This window comes from Ceratotherium simum, chromosome X (assembly GCF_057802395.1).
Source record: "Ceratotherium simum simum isolate JZ-2026a chromosome X, ASM5780239v1, whole genome shotgun sequence".
Lineage (NCBI taxonomy): Eukaryota > Metazoa > Chordata > Mammalia > Perissodactyla > Rhinocerotidae > Ceratotherium > Ceratotherium simum.
Window position 1 is genome coordinate 78,205,599 of NC_141940.1, and position 18,451 is coordinate 78,224,049.

Genomic DNA, 18,451 nt, shown 5'->3' on the forward strand with positions numbered 1-18,451 from the left:
AATGAGAACAATATTTGCAAATCATATACAGGCACACCTAGTTTTATTGTGCCTTGCTTAATAAAGCACAATTTTTTACAAATTGAAATTTTGTAGCAACCCTGCATCAAGTAAGTCTATTAGTGCCATTTTTCCAAAGCATTTGCTCACTTCACATCTCTGTATCACATTTTGGTAATTCTTGCAATATTTCAAACTTTTTCCTTGTGATTATATTTGTTATGGTGTTCTGTGATCAGTGATGTTTGAAGGTACTATTGTAATTATTTGGGGGCACCACAACAACGCCCATATTGGACTGTGAATTTCATCAATAAATGTTGTTTGTGTTCTGCCTGCTCCACCAACTGGCCAATCCACTGTCTCACTCACTCTCCACAGACCCCCGCTATTCCCTGAGACACAACAATATTGAAATTAGGCCAATTAAAAACCCTACAATGGCCTCTAAGTGTTCAAGTGAAAGGAAGAGTCACATGTCTCTCACTTTAAATCAAAAGCTAGAAATGATTAAGCTTAGCGAGGAAGGAATGTCAAAAGCTGAGATAGGCTAAAAGCTACAGGCCTCTTGCACCAAACAATTAGCCAAGTTGTGAATGCAAAAGAAAGTTCTTGAAGGAAATTGAATGTGCTACTCCCGTAAACTCATGAATGATAAGAAAGCGAAACAGCTTTATTGCTAATGTGGAGAAAGCTTTAATGGCCTGGATAAAAGATCAAACCAGCCACAACATTCCCTTAAGCCCAAACCTAATCCATAACAAGGCCCTAACTCTCTTTAATTATATGAAGGCTGAGAGAGGTGAGGAAGCTTCAGAATAAAAGTTTGAAGCTAGCAGAGGTTGGTTCATGAGATTTAAGGAAAGAAGGCATCCCCATAACATAAAAGTGCAAGATGAAGCAGCAAGAGCTGATGTAGAAGCTGTAGCAAGTTATTCAGAAAATCTAGCTAAGATAATTAATGAAGGTGGCTACATTAAACAACAGATCTTCGTGATCATGGTATCTTCCCTGCCAGGTAAGTATCTTCAATGTAGATGAAACAGCCTTACATTGGAAGAAGATGCTGTCTAGGATTTTCATAGCTGGGGAGGAGAAGTCAGTGCCTGGCTTCAAAGCTTCAAAGGACAGGATGACTGTCTTATTATAGGATAATGAAGCTAGTGACTTTTAAATTGAAGCCAATGCTCACCATTCCAAAGATATTAGAGCCCCTAAGAATTATGCTAAATCTACTCTGCCTGTGGTCTATAAATGGAATAACAGAGCCTGGATGACAGCATGTCTGTTTACAACATGACTTACTGAATATTTTAATCCCTCTGTTGAGAACCACTGCTCAGAAAAAAAGATTCCTTTTAAAATATTACTGCTCATTGATAATGCACCTGTTCACCCAAGAGCACTGATGGAGATGTACAATGACATTAATTTTGTTTTCATGCCTGCTAACACAACATCCATTCTGTAGCCCATGGATCAAGGAGTAATTTAGACTTTCAAGTCTTACTATTTAAGAAATACATTTTATAATGCTATAGCTGCCATAGATAGTGATTCCTCTGATGAATCTGAGCAAAGTAAATTGAAAAACCTTCTGGAAAGGATTCACCATTCTAGATGCCATTAAGAACATTTGTGATTCATAGGAAGAGGTCAAAATATCAACACTAATAGGAGTTTGGTAGAAGATGATTCCAACCCTCACAGATGACCTTGAGGGGTTCAAGATTTCAGTGGAGGAAGTAACTGCAGATGTGTTGGAAGTAGCAAGAGAACTAGAATTAGAAGTGGAGCCTGAAAATGTAACTGAATCGCTGCAATCTCATGATAAAACATCAATGGTAGAGGAGTTGCTTCTTATGGATGAGCAAAGAAAGTAGTTTCCTGAGATAGAATTTACTCCTGGTGAAGATGCTGTGAAGATTGTTGAAATGACAACAAAGGATTTAGAATATTACATAAACTTAGTTGATAAAGCAGTGGCAGGATTTGAGAGGATTGATTCCAATTTTGAAAGAAGTTCTGCTGTGGGTAAAATGCTATCAAATAGCATTGCATGCTATAGAGAAATTGTTGATGAAAGGAAGTGTTGATCAATGTGGCAAACTTCACTATTATCTTAGTTTTTTTAATTGCCACAGCCACTCCAGCCTTCAGCAACCACCACCCTGATCAGTCAGCAGCCGTCAAAATCGAGGCAAGACCGTCCACTAGCAAAAAGATTACAACTTGCTGAAGGCTCTTATGATGGTTAGCATTTTTTTAGCAATAAAATATTTTTTAATTAAGGTTTGTAAATTTTTTTAGAGATAATGCTATTGAACACTTATTAGACTACAGTATAGTGTAAACATAACTTTTATATGCATTGGGAAACCAAAAAATTCATGTGACCTTTTTTATTGTGACATTCACTTTACTGTGGTGGTCTGGAACTGAACCCACAATATCTCTGGATATGCCTGTATCTGATAAGGAATTAATATCTATAATATATAGAGAACTCTTACAACTCAACAACAACAACAAAATAAGCAACTAAATTAAATATGGGCAAAGGACTGAATAGATATTTTTCCAAAGAAGATATGCAAATGGCCAATAAGCACATCGAAAGATGTTCAACATCGCTAATCATTAGGGAAATGCAAATCAAAACTACAGTGAGATACCTCCTCATACCCATTAGGATGTGATTATCAACAAAGACAAACAAACAAACAAAAAGCATCAGTAAGGATGTGGAGAAATTGGAAAGCTTATCCACTGTTGGTGGGAATGTAAAATGGTACAGCCACTGTGGAAATCAGTATGGTGGTTCTTCAAAAAATTAAAAATAGAATTACAATGTGATCCAGAAATTCCACTTCTGTGGATATACCCAAGAGAATTGATTGCATGTCTGAGATAGTTATATAGCCATATTCATAGCAGCATTATTCCCAGTAGCTAAAATGTGGAAGCAACACAAGTGTCCATTGATGGATGAATGAATAAGCAAAATGTAGTATATACCTACAATGGAATATTACTCAGCCTTAAAAAGAAAAGAAATTCTGTATTATGCTACTGCATGGATCAACTCTGAGGACATTATGCTAAGTGAAATGAGCCAGTCACAGAAAGATAAATATTGTGTGATTCCACTTATATGAGGTACTTAGAGTAGTCAAAATTATAGAGACAGAATGTAGCATGGTAGTTGCCAGGGGCTGAAGGGAGGAGAGAATGGGTAGTTATTGTTTAATGGGTATAGAGTTTCAGTTTTATAAGATGAAAAGAGTTATGAAGATGAATGATAGTGATGATTGTATAACATTATGAATGTATTTAATACCATTGAACTGTATACTTAAAAATGGTTATGATAAATTTTATGTTATGTGTATTTTACCACAATAAAAATAAATTGAAGAAAAAAAAAGAAAGACTGGGGACCTATGCTGAACACCAGCTAATGATAGGTCCTTAATACTCACTGCCCACCCTCTTTCCCAAGATGGGTTTCTGCTTCTTATATCTCCTTATCCAGCTAATGAAAAGCTTATTGCCCATGTTCAGATCTCCTAGAATCAACTGCCACATACTTATCCCCAGAATATTGTCCATTACATTACTTTCATTTCCAATTTTTTCTCCCATCTGATCTATTTTGTTTCCTGGCTCCACCAAGTGACTAAACCACAACCAACTTTGCTATACTAATCGCAATACCGTGCTTTAGACCTTCTGGATACATTCTGCAAGGTCAGGCTCTAGGCCTTGTTCTGCATCCCTCACCATTGCAAGCATGTATGCATGTCATGCCAATCTACTCCTGGCACCATATTACCAAGAACCTGGACAGGCTTACTGCTTTATATAGTCCTTAACAAATATATCTAGAGAAGTACTTCTAAAAGTGTGACCTGTACAACAGTGCTACCAGAAGATGTTCACTGAAAAAAGGTTCAGTAGTAAAGTAAGTATGAGAAATGTTACATACTCTATTCCCATTTGGAGATTCATGAAGAACAAATAAAAATCCAATGCTCTGAGAAGCCCTGCAGCAAAGAACACTATTTGACTATGTTTAACCTAGTGTCTTGCAAACACATTCAGGCCCATAACCCTTTTTCACAAAACACTCATCTCTTAGAACTCACTTTGGAAGATGCTGATCTAGAGTGTGCCTCTGAGTTGCACCCAGGCTCCAGTTTCCAAGTCTCTCCCAGTTCTCTGGCTCTAGTCAATGAACTTCACAAGTTAAAAATTCCTCACCCAGGATTCCAAGATGTTCATCTTCCTCCAGCTGCACCTTTTCCTGGAATGTCTCATCTTGGAAGGCTTCATATCGGACTTTCCAGTAAGTGCCCCCAATTCTGCTGGAGCTCTTCTGGAAAAATTTATCTGAGCCACTAGCATATAAGGAGGCAAATGTCACATGATTTAATTATGAGACCCCCCCCAACTCACCCTTAAGCTCATCAAGTTATGGATCTTTATTGTTAGGAAGGACCTCAGAGATCATCCAGGTTACCTTCCACCCAGTGAAAATATCTCATCTGGTGACACCACTAATAAGTGAAATATAGCTTCTGCTTGAGCCATTCCAAGGTTAGGGAAATCATTTTCAGAGAAAGCAATTATTCTTACTTTGGATAGTTTTAATGATTGGAGTTGTTCTTTATAGTAGGCTGAAATCTTCTTGCTTGTAAGTTCCAGACACTGGGACTAGTTCTACCCTCTAGAGTTAAGTAGCCTGACATCTGTCCTTAATCATCCTCAGGTACTCATGATCCATTCTCCCCTTAATCAAGAATATCCTTCATTCCACAATAAAAGCCTACTAATTTAGCAGGCCTAGTTGGAGATTCTAGAAGCCATCCTGAGACCCAAGTGCCTACTTTCCTACATTTTCTAGAGACTCATTCTATTTCCTGCTGGAAGAATAAACATGATGGGTCCCCTAGGATATTCCCCCACAAACTCTTCTGTGAAAGACCTGGAATCACTGATAGCTCAGTGAGTTGGCATAACTTAAGGCCTAGCAATGGAATAGGGCACTAACCTTCTGCTCTGTCTTTCCCACATCTGAGTCATGGATGAGACAGGAAAATTGGGAGAAATTTCTCCAAAAGGATAGGCATGGAATGGACACAAGGCAGCTTGTTTCCCCTCTTTCTACATTTCTCAGAGTGCTTTTTACACTCCTGATTAAATGCTTCCTTCAGACTATGGAAAAGAAAGGAAGGAGCAAGGAGGAAAATATTGGGCAAAATAAAGAAGAGACAAAGAAATGCTATTTCAACTGATCTGGGTCCCACCTGGGCCTTCTTTTCCAAATGTGGCCTGGGATTATAGCAGGACCAATATCAAACTCTACTTGGACCCTTTGCTGGAGATATGACATCACCCTACAAGATGTTTTGTAGCTCCCCAAGAGCAAGCTCTCCAGGAGGCCACAGGAATTTGGCTAACAGTGGTGTAATTTAACTCCAGCCAGACAATGATTGTGACACCCAAGTGAAGTGAGAGATTTCTGGGAGGGAGTAATAGGTTTTTGGATCTGGGCCCAGGAGTAGGGAGAGGGAGCCCACTGCCTCTTACCTGCCTGGCTCCCTCAAATTCTTCCCAGTACTCCCATCATGCCCCATTGGGCCGTAGTCCCATCGAATCTCATGGGCCTCAATGAAGTACTGCCGGACTTTGCCTGTGAGTAGGTTCACAGGAGGGGCCATGGAGCAAGACTTGACCTTGTAGAGAGCTTGCATACCATCTGGAGGAAGAACATCAAGGCTGGCCTCATTCCACCCAACAGATCTTCTACCCAGACAACTCACCTTCTTCATTCTCCTAATGTTTTCCCCTCTCACCCTCTACTAGGCTCTTTACCCCTGTCTCCAAATGGGCCACTTTCTCTCACTCCTCAAGAACCTGGCTGGGAAAGAGAGAGCCTAGGTGGGAATTCAAGCATCTCCACCTGCTCACTGACACTGACTCTACCAGATCCTCATTCCTGCCTCTGCAAAAGGCTTACATTGTAGAAACATCACAGATATTGAAGTTAGAATACCTGAATTTGGGCCGGCCCGGTGGCTTAGCGGTTAAGTGCGCACGCTCCGCTACTGGCAGCCCGGGTTTGGATCCCGGGCGCGCACCGACGCACCGCTTCTCTGGCCATGCTGAGGTGTCCCACATACAGCAACTAGAAGGATGTGCAACTATGACATACAACTATCTACTGGGGCTTTGGGGGAAAAAAAGGAGGACGATTGGCAATAGATGTTAGCTCAGAGCCGGTCTTCCTCAGCAAAAGGAGGAGGATTAGCACGGATGTTAGTTTAGGGCTGATCTCCCTCACAAAAAAAAAAAAAAAAGAATACCTGAATTCAAGTCCAAGCCTTATCACTATCTGTAGGATCTTAGGCAAGTCATTTCCTAGATCTGAGTTTTAATGTCTGTTTTGTAAATGAAGAGAATAGGAAAATCTACCCCACTGGGCTGGTGGGAGCATCAAATTAAAAAAGAAGAGTAAGTTATTTATAAAGTTGGAAGCTTCCAAAATAATAGAACATATTCTATACATGGAGATGAAGCTTCAGACTTGGGACTGTCAGGAAAATGTAGATTTAAGTAGTGTCTCCAAATGTGGAAGATGTTACGTGGAGGCATAGTGGTAATGGATGATACTACCTTATATTTCCTTGGCAACTTATGGAGGTCATTCAGGTACATTATCTCATTTGAATCTCACAACATCACAAGGAGATTTAAAATTTGTAAATTAGAAATCTGAGGTGTGAAGAAAGAGGAGGAAAAGACATTCATTTTTTGTGTGTGTGTGTGAGGAAGATCAGCCCTGAGCTAACATCCGTGCCAATCTTCTTCCAATTTATGTGGGACTCCACCACAGCATGGCCTGACAAGCAGTGCATCGGTGTGTGCCTGAGTTCCGAACCCGGGCCGCCAGCAGCAGAGCGTGCCCACTTAACCGCTACCCCAGGGGCCGGCCCCAGGATATTCAATTTTGTTTAATATGTATTATATGTCAAGCCTTTTGTCAGGTGCTTTATGTATGTTGTCTCCTTCAATCCTCATAACCACCTTATAAAACAGAATTTTAATATCCCCTTTTGCAGATGAAGAAAACTAAGGATCAGAGAAGTTAAGTAATTTGCCCAAGATTACACAGCTAATCAGTGGTGGAGTTCAGACTTAAACTCTTATCTTTTAACTGCAAATTTGAGTGCTCATTTTCTTTTCTTATATTCACTATCTTGGTCTCATCATTCCCCTAATTTCTAAGATTCAAAATCACATCATCTCTCTGAAACTTCACTATAACTTTAGGAGGTAGGAATCATTATTGCAATCCCCAGATGAGGAAACAGAGGCTGAGAGAAGTGATATGACTTGCCAAACGTAACTAAGCAACTGGTGGAACCAGGATTTGAATCCAGGCTTGTCTGGCTCTAAGGCCCATGCTTGTACCTCTATTGAGCTGCACCCCTAAACTCCATCCACATTCATAAGCTTACCCAGGTGCACTTGGGACTGAGGACAGACCCTGGATGATGGAGCACAAGTAACTGACCCCTATTGGGTCAAACCTACCACCAAAGACTCATTATCCCAAGAGTCTATAACTTCTCACCTACTCAAATCCACTTTCACAGACTTACGTATCACTTTTCTGACACCCACCTAATTTACCATACATCAAATAATTCTAGAAAGTGAGAACTAAAGAGGATCTTAGAGACCATTTAGACCAAATCTCCCATTTTATAGATGTGACAAATGAGGCCTAGAAATGGGAAAGGACATTTCCAAAGTCATATGGTGAGTTTTTCACAGAGCTGAGACAACTCAAATCTTCTAATCACTTATCTAGTGTTCTTTCCATTGCCTCATATGTTCCTCCTTTCCTCTGATGTGCCTCAACTCACTATGCCATTACTTCGACCATTCTCCCTCTGAAAACCAAGCCTTCCATCCCTATTGCTATTGGGTCCCAACTAGAGTGTCACTACTTGCCTACAATGCTCCATGATCTCCTGTAGAAGCCTCACTTTTCTTTAACTAATCTCTCCTTCACTGTCTGTTTAATCAGTTCCAGGTCTTAGTTTCTTAGAATTCTGAGCAAAAAAGGGTATCTTAAAAGTCCACTTATCCATCTCTGTACCACCTTATGTTAGAAATGGGGAAGATGAAACCCAGAAAGATGTGCTCAAGGTCACCCTGCGAGTTAATGTCTGAGCCAGGAAGGAATCTGGGTCCCCAGAATTCTAGTCTACTGTTTCATCCTTTATATCTAGCTGTCACACCTGAAAGACCTATCTTATGGCTTCAGGCCAGAAGCCCAGGTTCCTGATGACCATTATTACCACCTCCCTCCTATACCTCAAGGGTCAGAGATATTGGATTTCACCTTGCAAGTGACTATTCACTTGACAGCTAATTAACCATGTGCCAGGTTCTTGGGGCACCATTTCAGCAGTGACAAAGGTGGCTGGAAAGATGTGAGCCACATCAGTGCGGTGGCCTCGAATGGTAAGCATTTGTCCATGAAAGAAAGCTGTGTGGACATCTACTTCATTGCCCATGCCAAACAAGTGCCAGGCCACACGCTTCTGTGCACACATGTTCAGGTCAGGTACATTCCCAAAGACAAAGCCATTGATTGCTGCAAAAGAAAACCCAAAGAAAATATCAGAGTTAGGAAAGAACAGCACAATGGGAGAAGACTTACCCCCTGACAATAACAATAGATAACATTTAGATGATGTTTTAAAGAGCACACTGTGCTGACCAAATGTGTTATCTCATTTAAATCTCACAAACAGCCCTGGGAAATAAGCAGATATAATTGGTCTCATGCAAAAAATAAGAAAACCAAGGTTCAGATAGACAAAGTTACTTCTCTCTCAACGCCACAGCTATTAAGTGGTAGAGCCAAGATTCCAACCCAGCAATCTGAGGAAGCTTTCAAAGGAATGGGGTTTATTGTGCAAGCTATTCTTTCCTTCCAAGCCAATTTCCTTCTGAAATTTCCACAGGACAATTGTCAAGTTAGCTAATTAATTATCATGGTTATTACAAGCAGTAGTTATAAAACCCAAGAGAAATCTCAGCTGTCCAAGCCATCCCTTACATATTCCCTCTGAATTTTCACCTCCCCTTGGCACTGTCTGGCTTTGAGCCCACCTCTGTCACCAAAGGTAAGTAAATCATTCCCTTAACTAAACAAAAGCAAAATCAACTTGTTTCTATTCCTTAAATCAGTTCTCTGCCCATACCTCGGGGCTTTTGTGCCTTTAGTTAATTAACATTGTGGATTCCCTTATAGGCAACCATTTTTCTCCACAAAGTGGGTAATTCTTCCAGCTTGCATCCCTTTTAGAACAAAGTGACTGATCACGTAGTGTATGACTTTGGAGTCAACAGCCTGGGCTATTCCACGTTATGAGGCAGGACAGCTAATGGCAAATGCACAGCCTATTTAGTCAGACAGCTATGCTGCTAAAATTTTATCTGCTGTGTAATCCTGGAGCCTCAGTTTCCTCGGAGGTAAAACAGGGAAAAGCCACCTACTACCCCTGGTCATTGTGAGGATTAAAAAGGACTAGGTATGTGAAAGCACCCAACAAATGCTAGATCCAGTGGAAACCCTCCATCAGTGTTCACTGTCACGGTGTGGCTACCTCCTCCAGCTCACCATGCATTCTATTGCTCTCCCGAAAGGCCTCATCTTCTTTGTCCACTGAGGCAGGGTCTGAGCAGTAAGTGAAAATGTTCTCATCGATATGCCAGCTAAGGTTCTCATCTATCACACTGAAGAGCAGGAAGAAATTATTGTCCACGTCCTGTCGCCGAGGAATGGAGTTCCCATCCAGGGTTCCTAGGATGAGTAAGAATGGTGCCCTTGAGAATCTCCTTTCCTTAGCAACAGTAAGCTGCAAGGGGGACTCATAAGAAATTAATAGGAAGAGAGGGGGCCTTAATGGTCTGTTAGCAACAGAAAAGCAGATAGAGTCTTCTGTTGCTAATTTCTATTTCCAAACTCCCCAGATAAAACCACGAATTCAGTTAAGCCTAGGACTTGAAGGTGGGACACATAGGATCTAGAATAATTCTCTGCTACCACCCCTGCCTATGTTTTCAACCCAGGGCCTTAACTTGACCACACTCCTGCAGAGCCTAGATCTCCAGGCCCAACTATACATTAAACATATGCTATTTTCAACCAAGTCCACAATCCTCCCCAAATCCTGATTGCTACACTTTGAATCCTCTCCACACTTAAACTCTTACCACACAACTTACTTTTATGTGACTTGACTCCCATCATTACTAATTCAAGCTTTTAAGTGAACTAAGAAAAAAATAAGAAAGTAGAAAAGTTTTGTTGGTTTTAGGGGTTTTTTTAGGGAACAAAAGGTAATGAAATAGAAATAATTGTGGAAAAAGGGTTTGGCGGGGTTTATTTCTGCTAATAAACAAACGTGCTGCTATATTAATGCTCCTCAGGCTGCTGCTCAATATGTAGGTGGTTCAACTATATCACTGCTTCCCCTAGATATTTCAAATTGCATCTCATAGCTCACCCTTGGGGCCAGTACCTCTTTTACAGGTGATAAGAGGTCCAATGAGGCCAGTCGCAATATCTCGTGGAGCATCTACATGAGAATGGTAGATCCAGGTGAGGCATGCTGGGTCAGCATCAGTGGGTGCATGTCCTTCTGGAATGGTCCAGTTGTAGATGTGGCTGCCTCCCGGTGGAACAGAATCATCAGCTTTTAGCTGACCAGAGGAGCCATCTGGGTATAGGGAGCCTAGAAAATGAAATTGCACATGCCTAGTCCCAGGTTGAGTGAGATGGAATCTGGCAGATATAGAAGCCAAGAGAGGGCTGACATATGGGACACCTAGGTCCAGTCTTGTGAAAGGTAGAGTTCAAAGGTCAAGCACAGTGTTCCTCATAGCCTGAGGAGGGCACAGATTCAGGTAATATCTAGTTAAAGAACCCCACACCTCACATCAACAATGGGTAGAGAGGTGGCAGCCATTGGGGAAGGAGCTGTGGCCATGGAAAGTGCTGCACAGCCTGATCTAGTAGTGCCCTAATGCAAAGCTGGTGTCATGGAGGCAAGGAAGAAGATATAATTTCCTCCCTTCAAGCACTCACTTTGGAAAACAGAAAGCAGACAATCATAAAATTTCAGTCTAAAGGCAACTTAATACTCAGTTGGTCCACTTTCTCATTTTATGGAAGAGAAAACTGAGGAAAAGTAACTTTTGCCCAAGGTCATACAGGAAGTTAGTGGCCAAGTCAGGACCTTATGATTTCCCTCTCTATTCTCCTCACTCACTGTTGTGTCAGTGTTATAGGCCATTGGGCCTGGGATAGTGGGAGATACGGTTGAGTAAACTCAACTCCCTCTTAATAAAAAAAAATGGACTTTTTGGAAGACTGTGGCACTAGAATAATGCTCCCTTACATTCACAGCACACTCTTCTCTTTGCAAAGCACAAATATTTTATGAAAATGATATTCAAGTAATTCTTTGTGATAAAATGTGCATTGAATCTCCACATTCCTACTGAAGAATCTGAAGCCCAGAGAGAGTCAGTGACTTGCCCAAAGTCACACCATATATGAATAACAGAACTGGTAACAGTACCCAACCATGTTTTTCTGAGGAGAGTCCCTGCCACCTCAGATCATAAGGAAGAAAAGACTATCTTTGTTCCCAGCTTTTCTCTCTCAGATGGCAATAAAAGAAAAGTGATATTTTCTGCCGACAGGAGAAAGAAAGGGTGGGCTGATTTACCTTCTGAGTCCTTCTCATAGAAAACACCATGAGGGTGGATGGTGTAGGGACGAGTGGCAAAATTCTTCAGGTGGATAAGGATGACATCTCCCACCTCAGCCTGCAACACTGGCCCCAAGAAGCCCAACCAGGCAGGCTGGGCCATTTCATCCATGTATGAACCATCCTTATATTCCTTGTAGATGGTCTTCTTGTAGCTGCTCCCTATCCGGTTCTTGTCAGACTTTAGGAAGCTGGAAGCTACTCTAGGAAGGAAGGAAAGACGGAGTCAGAATTTTGCCACAATCTTCAAACCTCTGGAGGGTTCTTTTCCAGAGGAGGCCAACCAAAAAGTGTCCATTTTTGTTTAGGGCAAAACAAGAGGAAAAGAGATTGTACTGATCAAAACATGAAAGCTTCAGGTTAGAATCTAACTGTTAGACAATGGGAAGTATTAAGTTAAAGCATATGAAATTGCTAATATTTGACCACTCAACCTACAAAAAAGGCAATTTCATGTGGTTCAACCAAATATATAGTAATGGGGAGACAACCAACTATGGACTGACTCTTTTTAAGTGATCAACTCCCTGTCCATGTGGCCTGACTTAGTGTTGTCCTGCTATACATGGGAGGTCTTGTAGCCTAGTGGTTAAAAACACAAGCTCTGGAGCCAGGATGGTTCCAATAAATGCTGATATTGCCACTTCCAAATATGTGGGACTTTGAGCAAGTTACTTAACTTCTCTGTGCACAATTTCCCCATCTGTAAAATGGAGATAATCACAGTACCAAACTCATACGGATGTTAGTGGTGACTAAAATAATTAAAATACATAAAGAGCTTAGGACAGTGCCTGAAAAATAGTAAAAGCTTAATAAATGTTAACTATTACTTCAAAGTATTGGGGATGGGGGATAACTAACTTATCCCTCAAGGACACTTTTAATACAAAGACTGTACCTCGAAAACTAGATGGATAGAAAGATGGTTTGTCAAAAAAGACAGCTGTTTTTCTTACTCTAATTCTTCTTAGAGAGGTCTGGGATGTTACAGTCAACTTTGGAAAACTTTGAGGCTTTGAAGAGACAAAGTGATTCATGATCACAAAAGATTCTTTAATATATCCACTTGTTTTTTTCAACAGATATTCGGGGAGCACTTGCAAGGCTCTAAGATCAAGAAAGGTTAATCCTGTGGGAACTGTGAAAGGCAGAATGGTGAGAAGAGTACAAGATTTGCGTCCACATTACCCAGGTTCAAATCCTAGCTCTTTCATTTACTAGCTGTGAGACTTGGGCGAGTCACTTGATCTCCCAGAGCCTCAGTTTTCTCATCTACAAGAGGAGATTCATACTCACCTCCCAGACATTTTGTAAGAATTAGGTGAGATGAAGTATGTAAATTTCTAGTATGGTGCCTGTCACAGATAGTTACATAAGTGATAGCTATTACTGCTATTTCTTTGATTTTAAGGTTTACTTTATTTTTTTACATTTTCACACATCTGAAATCAGTATAGGTCCATTGAACTATGGGGCATATTTCCACCACACGCATCTTACAAACACTGTAAATATTTCATGTTTCTCTCTCTCTTTTAAAGCTAAACAGCTATTATTAAAACAGCAGTGTGGATATCATCTTAGAGTCAAGGGAATATGGAATTACCTTTAGGAGTCTAAAAATGCTGAGGCACCTCAGTGTGGGAAAGCAGACTTTATATGAGATACTGGTTTCTGAGTCAACTAGCCTTCTTCTCAGGAAATGTGCCACTGGGTGTATGGCCCAGAGAGATCAGGAGCTGGTTGCTACCACACCCTGGCAAAAGGTACTCAAGAGGCTATCTCTTGACCTCAAGGGTGTCCCCCCACCAACTCCAGCTCTAATTTCACAAGAGATTAAACCTACATGTCACTGTCAAGAGGCTGGTTGGTGATGCCATTCCTTCCCTTGGGAGCATAGTTCCACTGCACGTCCCGGACGCCCAGGTAGTAGACTCGAGTTGCCCCATCAGTCAGTTGGGGCCACAAGGGTTGCACGAACAGCAGAGTCCAGAGGAGGTGGCCTCGCTCCATGCTCCACATTACTCTGGAAAACAGGCAAATGAATAGCTGCTGATATGGAAGAAAGAGAACAAAGGGGCTTTGAATGTGTCTGGAATACTAAAGAGGTAGGAGCCAGACCGAGTGACTGAGAAAGCAAAAACCAATTAGCCCAGAGGCTCTACTTTACCTGATTCCTTTCAGTTCAACAAATGTTCAATGATTTCTACACACTGGACTTTGGAGGGCAATGTTAAAAAGTCACTTGTTCAGGGGCCGGGCCCGTGGCTTAGTGGTTAAGTGTGCATACTCCTCTACTGGCTGCCTGGGTTTGGATCCTGGGCACGCACCAACACACCGCTTGTCGGGCCATGCTGAAGCGGCATCCCACATACAGCAACTAGCAGGATGTGCAACTATGACATACAACTATCTACTTGAGCTTTGGGGAGAAAAAGGGAAAAAAAGGAGGAGGATTGGCAATAGATGTTAGCTCAGGGCTGGTCTTCCTCAGCAAAAAGAGGAGGATTGGCATGGATGTTAGCTCAGGTCTGATCTTCCTCACAAAAAAAAAAAAGATCACTTGTACTGATAGTTGTGTATCACTTCTTTCAGAAGAGAAATCTGGATCCAGTTCCTTCAGCAGTATAGAAGTAAGAATGTACTCTGGCTCAGGAATCAGGAAACAGGCACCAGAAGCCTGATTGGGCCACTGATTCACTCAATACCTGAATCAAATCACTAATTCTCCCTGTGCCTCTGTTTTCATTGTTGCCACTTTTCATCCTCTTTGTTTTTTTTTTTTTTTTTTTAAGATTTTATTTATTTTATTTTTCCCCCCAAAGCCCCAGTGGATAGTTGTGTGTCGTAGCTGCACATCCTTCTAATTGCTGTATGTGGGACTCGGCCTCAGGATGAACGGAGAAGTGGTGCCTCGATGCGCACCCGGGATCCGAACCCGGGCCACCAGCATCGCAGCGCGCGCACTTAACCACCAAGCCACAGGGCCGGCCCTCATCCTCTTTGAATTGTGTTTAAAAACAAATGAGAATTCACCAAAAGACATTTACTAGAATGTTCATAGGCCCCAAATGAAAACAGCCAAACAGTCCATGAACACTAGAAGGAATGAGTAAATTATACTTTATTTGTACAGTGGAATTCTATATAGCAAGGATAATGAACAAACTATAACTACACCTGAAAATATGGATGCCTCTCACAAATGTAATGTTGCAGAAAGAAACCAGACAGAAAAGAGTACATCCTGTATGATTTCATTTATATAAAGCACAAAATCAGACAAAACTAATATATGCTGTTAGAAGCCAAGATGGTATTTGTCCTTGAGGTAGAGATCAATGACTGGGAAGTGAAGAGGAGGAAGGCTTTTAGGTAATGTTCTGTTTCTTGGTCTATATACTGGGCACACAGATGTGTTCAGTTTGTGAAAATACATTGAGCTATGAACTTAGCATTTGTGTGCTTTTCTGTATGTATGTTATAATTCAAAAAATGTGAAAAATGAAACAAAACAAATGGGAATATGTGAGGGAAATATTATTAACTTCTCAGCAGTAATGTTTTCTGCTGGTTCTCTGCTATGCACAAGCCAATTTCATGGGTCCAATCCTAAGTCAGAGTCAGAACTAAATCTCCATCCTCTCATTTCAGTACATGAGCCAGGAAGTTAGATTCTTGGGGCGGGAATGAAGCACTCAGTCATACCATACACAGCTACAGTAAAACACAGAAACACAGACAATATAACATAAACGCACATATATATGCACTTGCATACACATAGGTGCACGCAGTCTTATCTAAATGCAGAGATGCACAGACTTGTATCCATACACAGACCACACAGTCACTTTCATAATAATGATAATAAATCAATATTTATTGTGTGTGTGTGGCATGCCAGACACTTTTCTAAGTGATTTACATAGATTAAATAATTTATTCTTCACAACCACACTATGAAGCAGATGCCATTATTACCCCCGTATTACAGGAGAAACTGCAGAACAGAAGCATAAAGTAATTTGCCCAAGGACACCTAGTTAACAGCATAGTTGGGTTATGAGTCCAGTAATCATGGCTTCACTGTCTATGTTCTTAATCACCATGCTATACAACCTTCCACAAAACATACTTGTACACTCACATGCATATACACAAAAAACATGCCTTAGAACCCTCAACAGGGAGGGAGTGTCCTTGATTCAATGGAAGTCTGAATGCATCATGGAACTCCTTCAAACTTCCTTCTCAGAGAGGTGCCAGCAGGGCCGTTGTGCCTTAAACTCACTTACCTAAAGAGAAAACTGTCCCAGGTAAGAGTTTTACAATTGGAAAAACACATGGTAAGCTTGGAAATATTCCCATAAAAGACTCATACCGACCTTCAGCATACAATGAACAAGCATTCAAAGGTGGTGACTGATGATCAAAATGGCTAGACAGTAGAACCTGGGAAAAGAATACTACCTAGCATTTACCCAGCACTTTCTACTTTACAGTATGTTTTTCATATCTGCTATATTATTTACCTCTCAAACTCTTACTAGATAAGGATTGTTTTCCCCAATTTGCATCCAGGGCACAGGCTTTGGAATCAGACTACCTAAACGAATCCTGGCTCCATTTTTCCTAGCTGTGTAACTTGATATAATGTTTCACTTCTCTAGCTGTAGTGTTTTTATCTTTGAAATGGAATTAATACTATTAGCCACATCTCAGAGTAGTGAGGATTAAATGAATTAAGATCTGTAAGTACATAGAACACAAATAAGTACTCAAGTGCACAACTAAGTAATCAAAAAGTATTAGTGATTATTATTATTACAGATGAGAAAATAGGTTTAGAAATGAAACTTGCCAAGATCACAAAGCTTTAACATTTTATGGATAGCCACAACACACTCATAAGTTCCCATATACAGTAATACACACTAAGCACACAGGAATGTGTATATGACTGAGATTAGTCTCTTTGGAAGCAACATGATATAATGAAAGGAACAAGAACTTTTGAGTCATATAAACTTAGGTTTGAGTACTGTTTTCAGTTGTGTTTGAATGAGACAGCATTGGGGACCTAGTAGGCACCTGATTTTCTTTCCTTCTAGTCACTGACCTAATTTTTTTCTTCCCAAATCTACATTTGTTGTTGCTATTGTCATTGTTGTAATTGTTTTTAATTTGGTTTTATCATACACTAAAAGAACAGAAGAGAGAGAAAACTCATAAAATTTCTTTAGAATCACCTTGCTATTTCATGATAAAATTGAAAGACTTAAGACCGTAGAAAAAATAGGTTATAGTTCTAGATTCATCATTTATTAGTTGTATGACATTGAGCAAGTCACCTAATTTACTGAGTCTCAGTTTCTTTTTCTCTCAAATGGAGATAATCTCTGCTTTGGGCTCATTAGTTTGCTATGAAGAGCAAATGAAATGAAGGATGTGAAAGCCCTATGTAAACTTTTCACTTGGGCAGGGCTATTTTCTCTCAGCTGAGCCCACAGGAGGAAGTTTCAGAGGAAGGCCAGACTGAAGAGGGAAAATGAGAGGGAAAGATAAAAGGAGAAATGAAATAGGTAAGGTGAGCAAGAGTCCTGGGAGTAAGTTAAAAATGAGGGCAGAAGGAAGAGGCGCTCAAAGGAGGAGAGAGAGAGCAAGAGCTAGAGAGAGAGAGAGAATTTCTAGGCTACTTGGAATTAGACATAGTTTAGTTAATACACACTGATACTAGCCCAGGGAGAAGGTCATCTGGCATCAAGTCAAGCCTCTCTTACCTTTACCTTACCTTCCTGTCATCCCAGTATCACCTGGGCCTGGTCCCCATCATCCATAACAATTTGCATCACTGTTTTTCCTAGAATTTACAAGTTTTCCTTTAATGAGACAATGCTTTTTTCTCTCCCTCCATCTCTCTTTCTGAATTGGGCTAGACTGAGCTAGACAGGCTTATCCTAGACAAAGGATTACTCAACTGAACATAGGAATGCTGAGCTATCCTTGGGGTCCTGTCTCCAATCACAGCAGTCTGTCAAATAGAATCCTCCATCAAGATGGACGGTTTTGTCCTCTGCTTTCTTAATGTTTTATGTCTCTTTCTTCACCCTGTGACTTAAAATAGGTCCCAGATGGGTATTTTCTCACCTTTGGTAGGTATAGGTCTTTTTTGCTGAGAGGGAAAATGAAGAGAGTGTTGAAAGCCTCAAAGGGTTACAGATAGTACAAGGACAATTTATATTATTCTTTAATCATTATCATGTATCCTAGCATGTCAGAAGTGGGGAAATTGAGGCCCAGTGAGGAAGAGACTCACCTGAAGTCCTGAGAGCTAGTACTAGAACCTAAGCCTCCTGATCCCTCAGCCTGAAAATCATGTCCAGCATATCATTACAACACAATTCCTGGGACAATATGATTTAACCACATATTTCCATTTGTATTAAGGAGGTTGCTTTATTTCCTTATACCCTAGTTGTGATATCATAGAAACCATACTGATTTGAAATTGGAAGACCTGGATTCAAATCCGTCTCTTGCCTGTAGTAGTTATGTGACCTTTCAACAAGTCAGTTTCATCTATT

At 40.7% G+C, this 18,451-nt stretch overlaps 1 protein-coding gene across 9 annotated transcripts in view; it reads right to left on the reverse strand.

The window, feature by feature from the left end:
• HEPH (hephaestin) overlaps positions 1-14,051 on the reverse strand; it is a 153,910-nt gene extending 139,859 nt beyond the window's left edge. For 8 of the 9 annotated variants that reach the window (XM_087427471.1, XM_087427477.1, XM_004439902.3 and 5 more), the window contains exons 1-7: positions 13,711-13,877; positions 11,820-12,064; positions 10,608-10,820; positions 9,704-9,886; positions 8,417-8,671; positions 5,593-5,761; positions 4,264-4,400 (exon numbers count right to left, since the gene is read on the reverse strand). In XM_087427471.1, coding sequence (XP_087283597.1) covers positions 4,264-4,400; positions 5,593-5,761; positions 8,417-8,671; positions 9,704-9,886; positions 10,608-10,820; positions 11,820-12,064; positions 13,711-13,877 — 1,369 coding nt within the window. Of the gene's footprint in view, positions 1-4,263; positions 4,401-5,592; positions 5,762-8,416; positions 8,672-9,703; positions 9,887-10,607; positions 10,821-11,819; positions 12,065-13,710; positions 13,891-14,034 lie in introns of those variants that run through there. The other variant, XM_087427476.1, reaches the window with a different exon arrangement.
• Between the last annotated feature and the right edge of the window lie 4,400 nt (positions 14,052-18,451).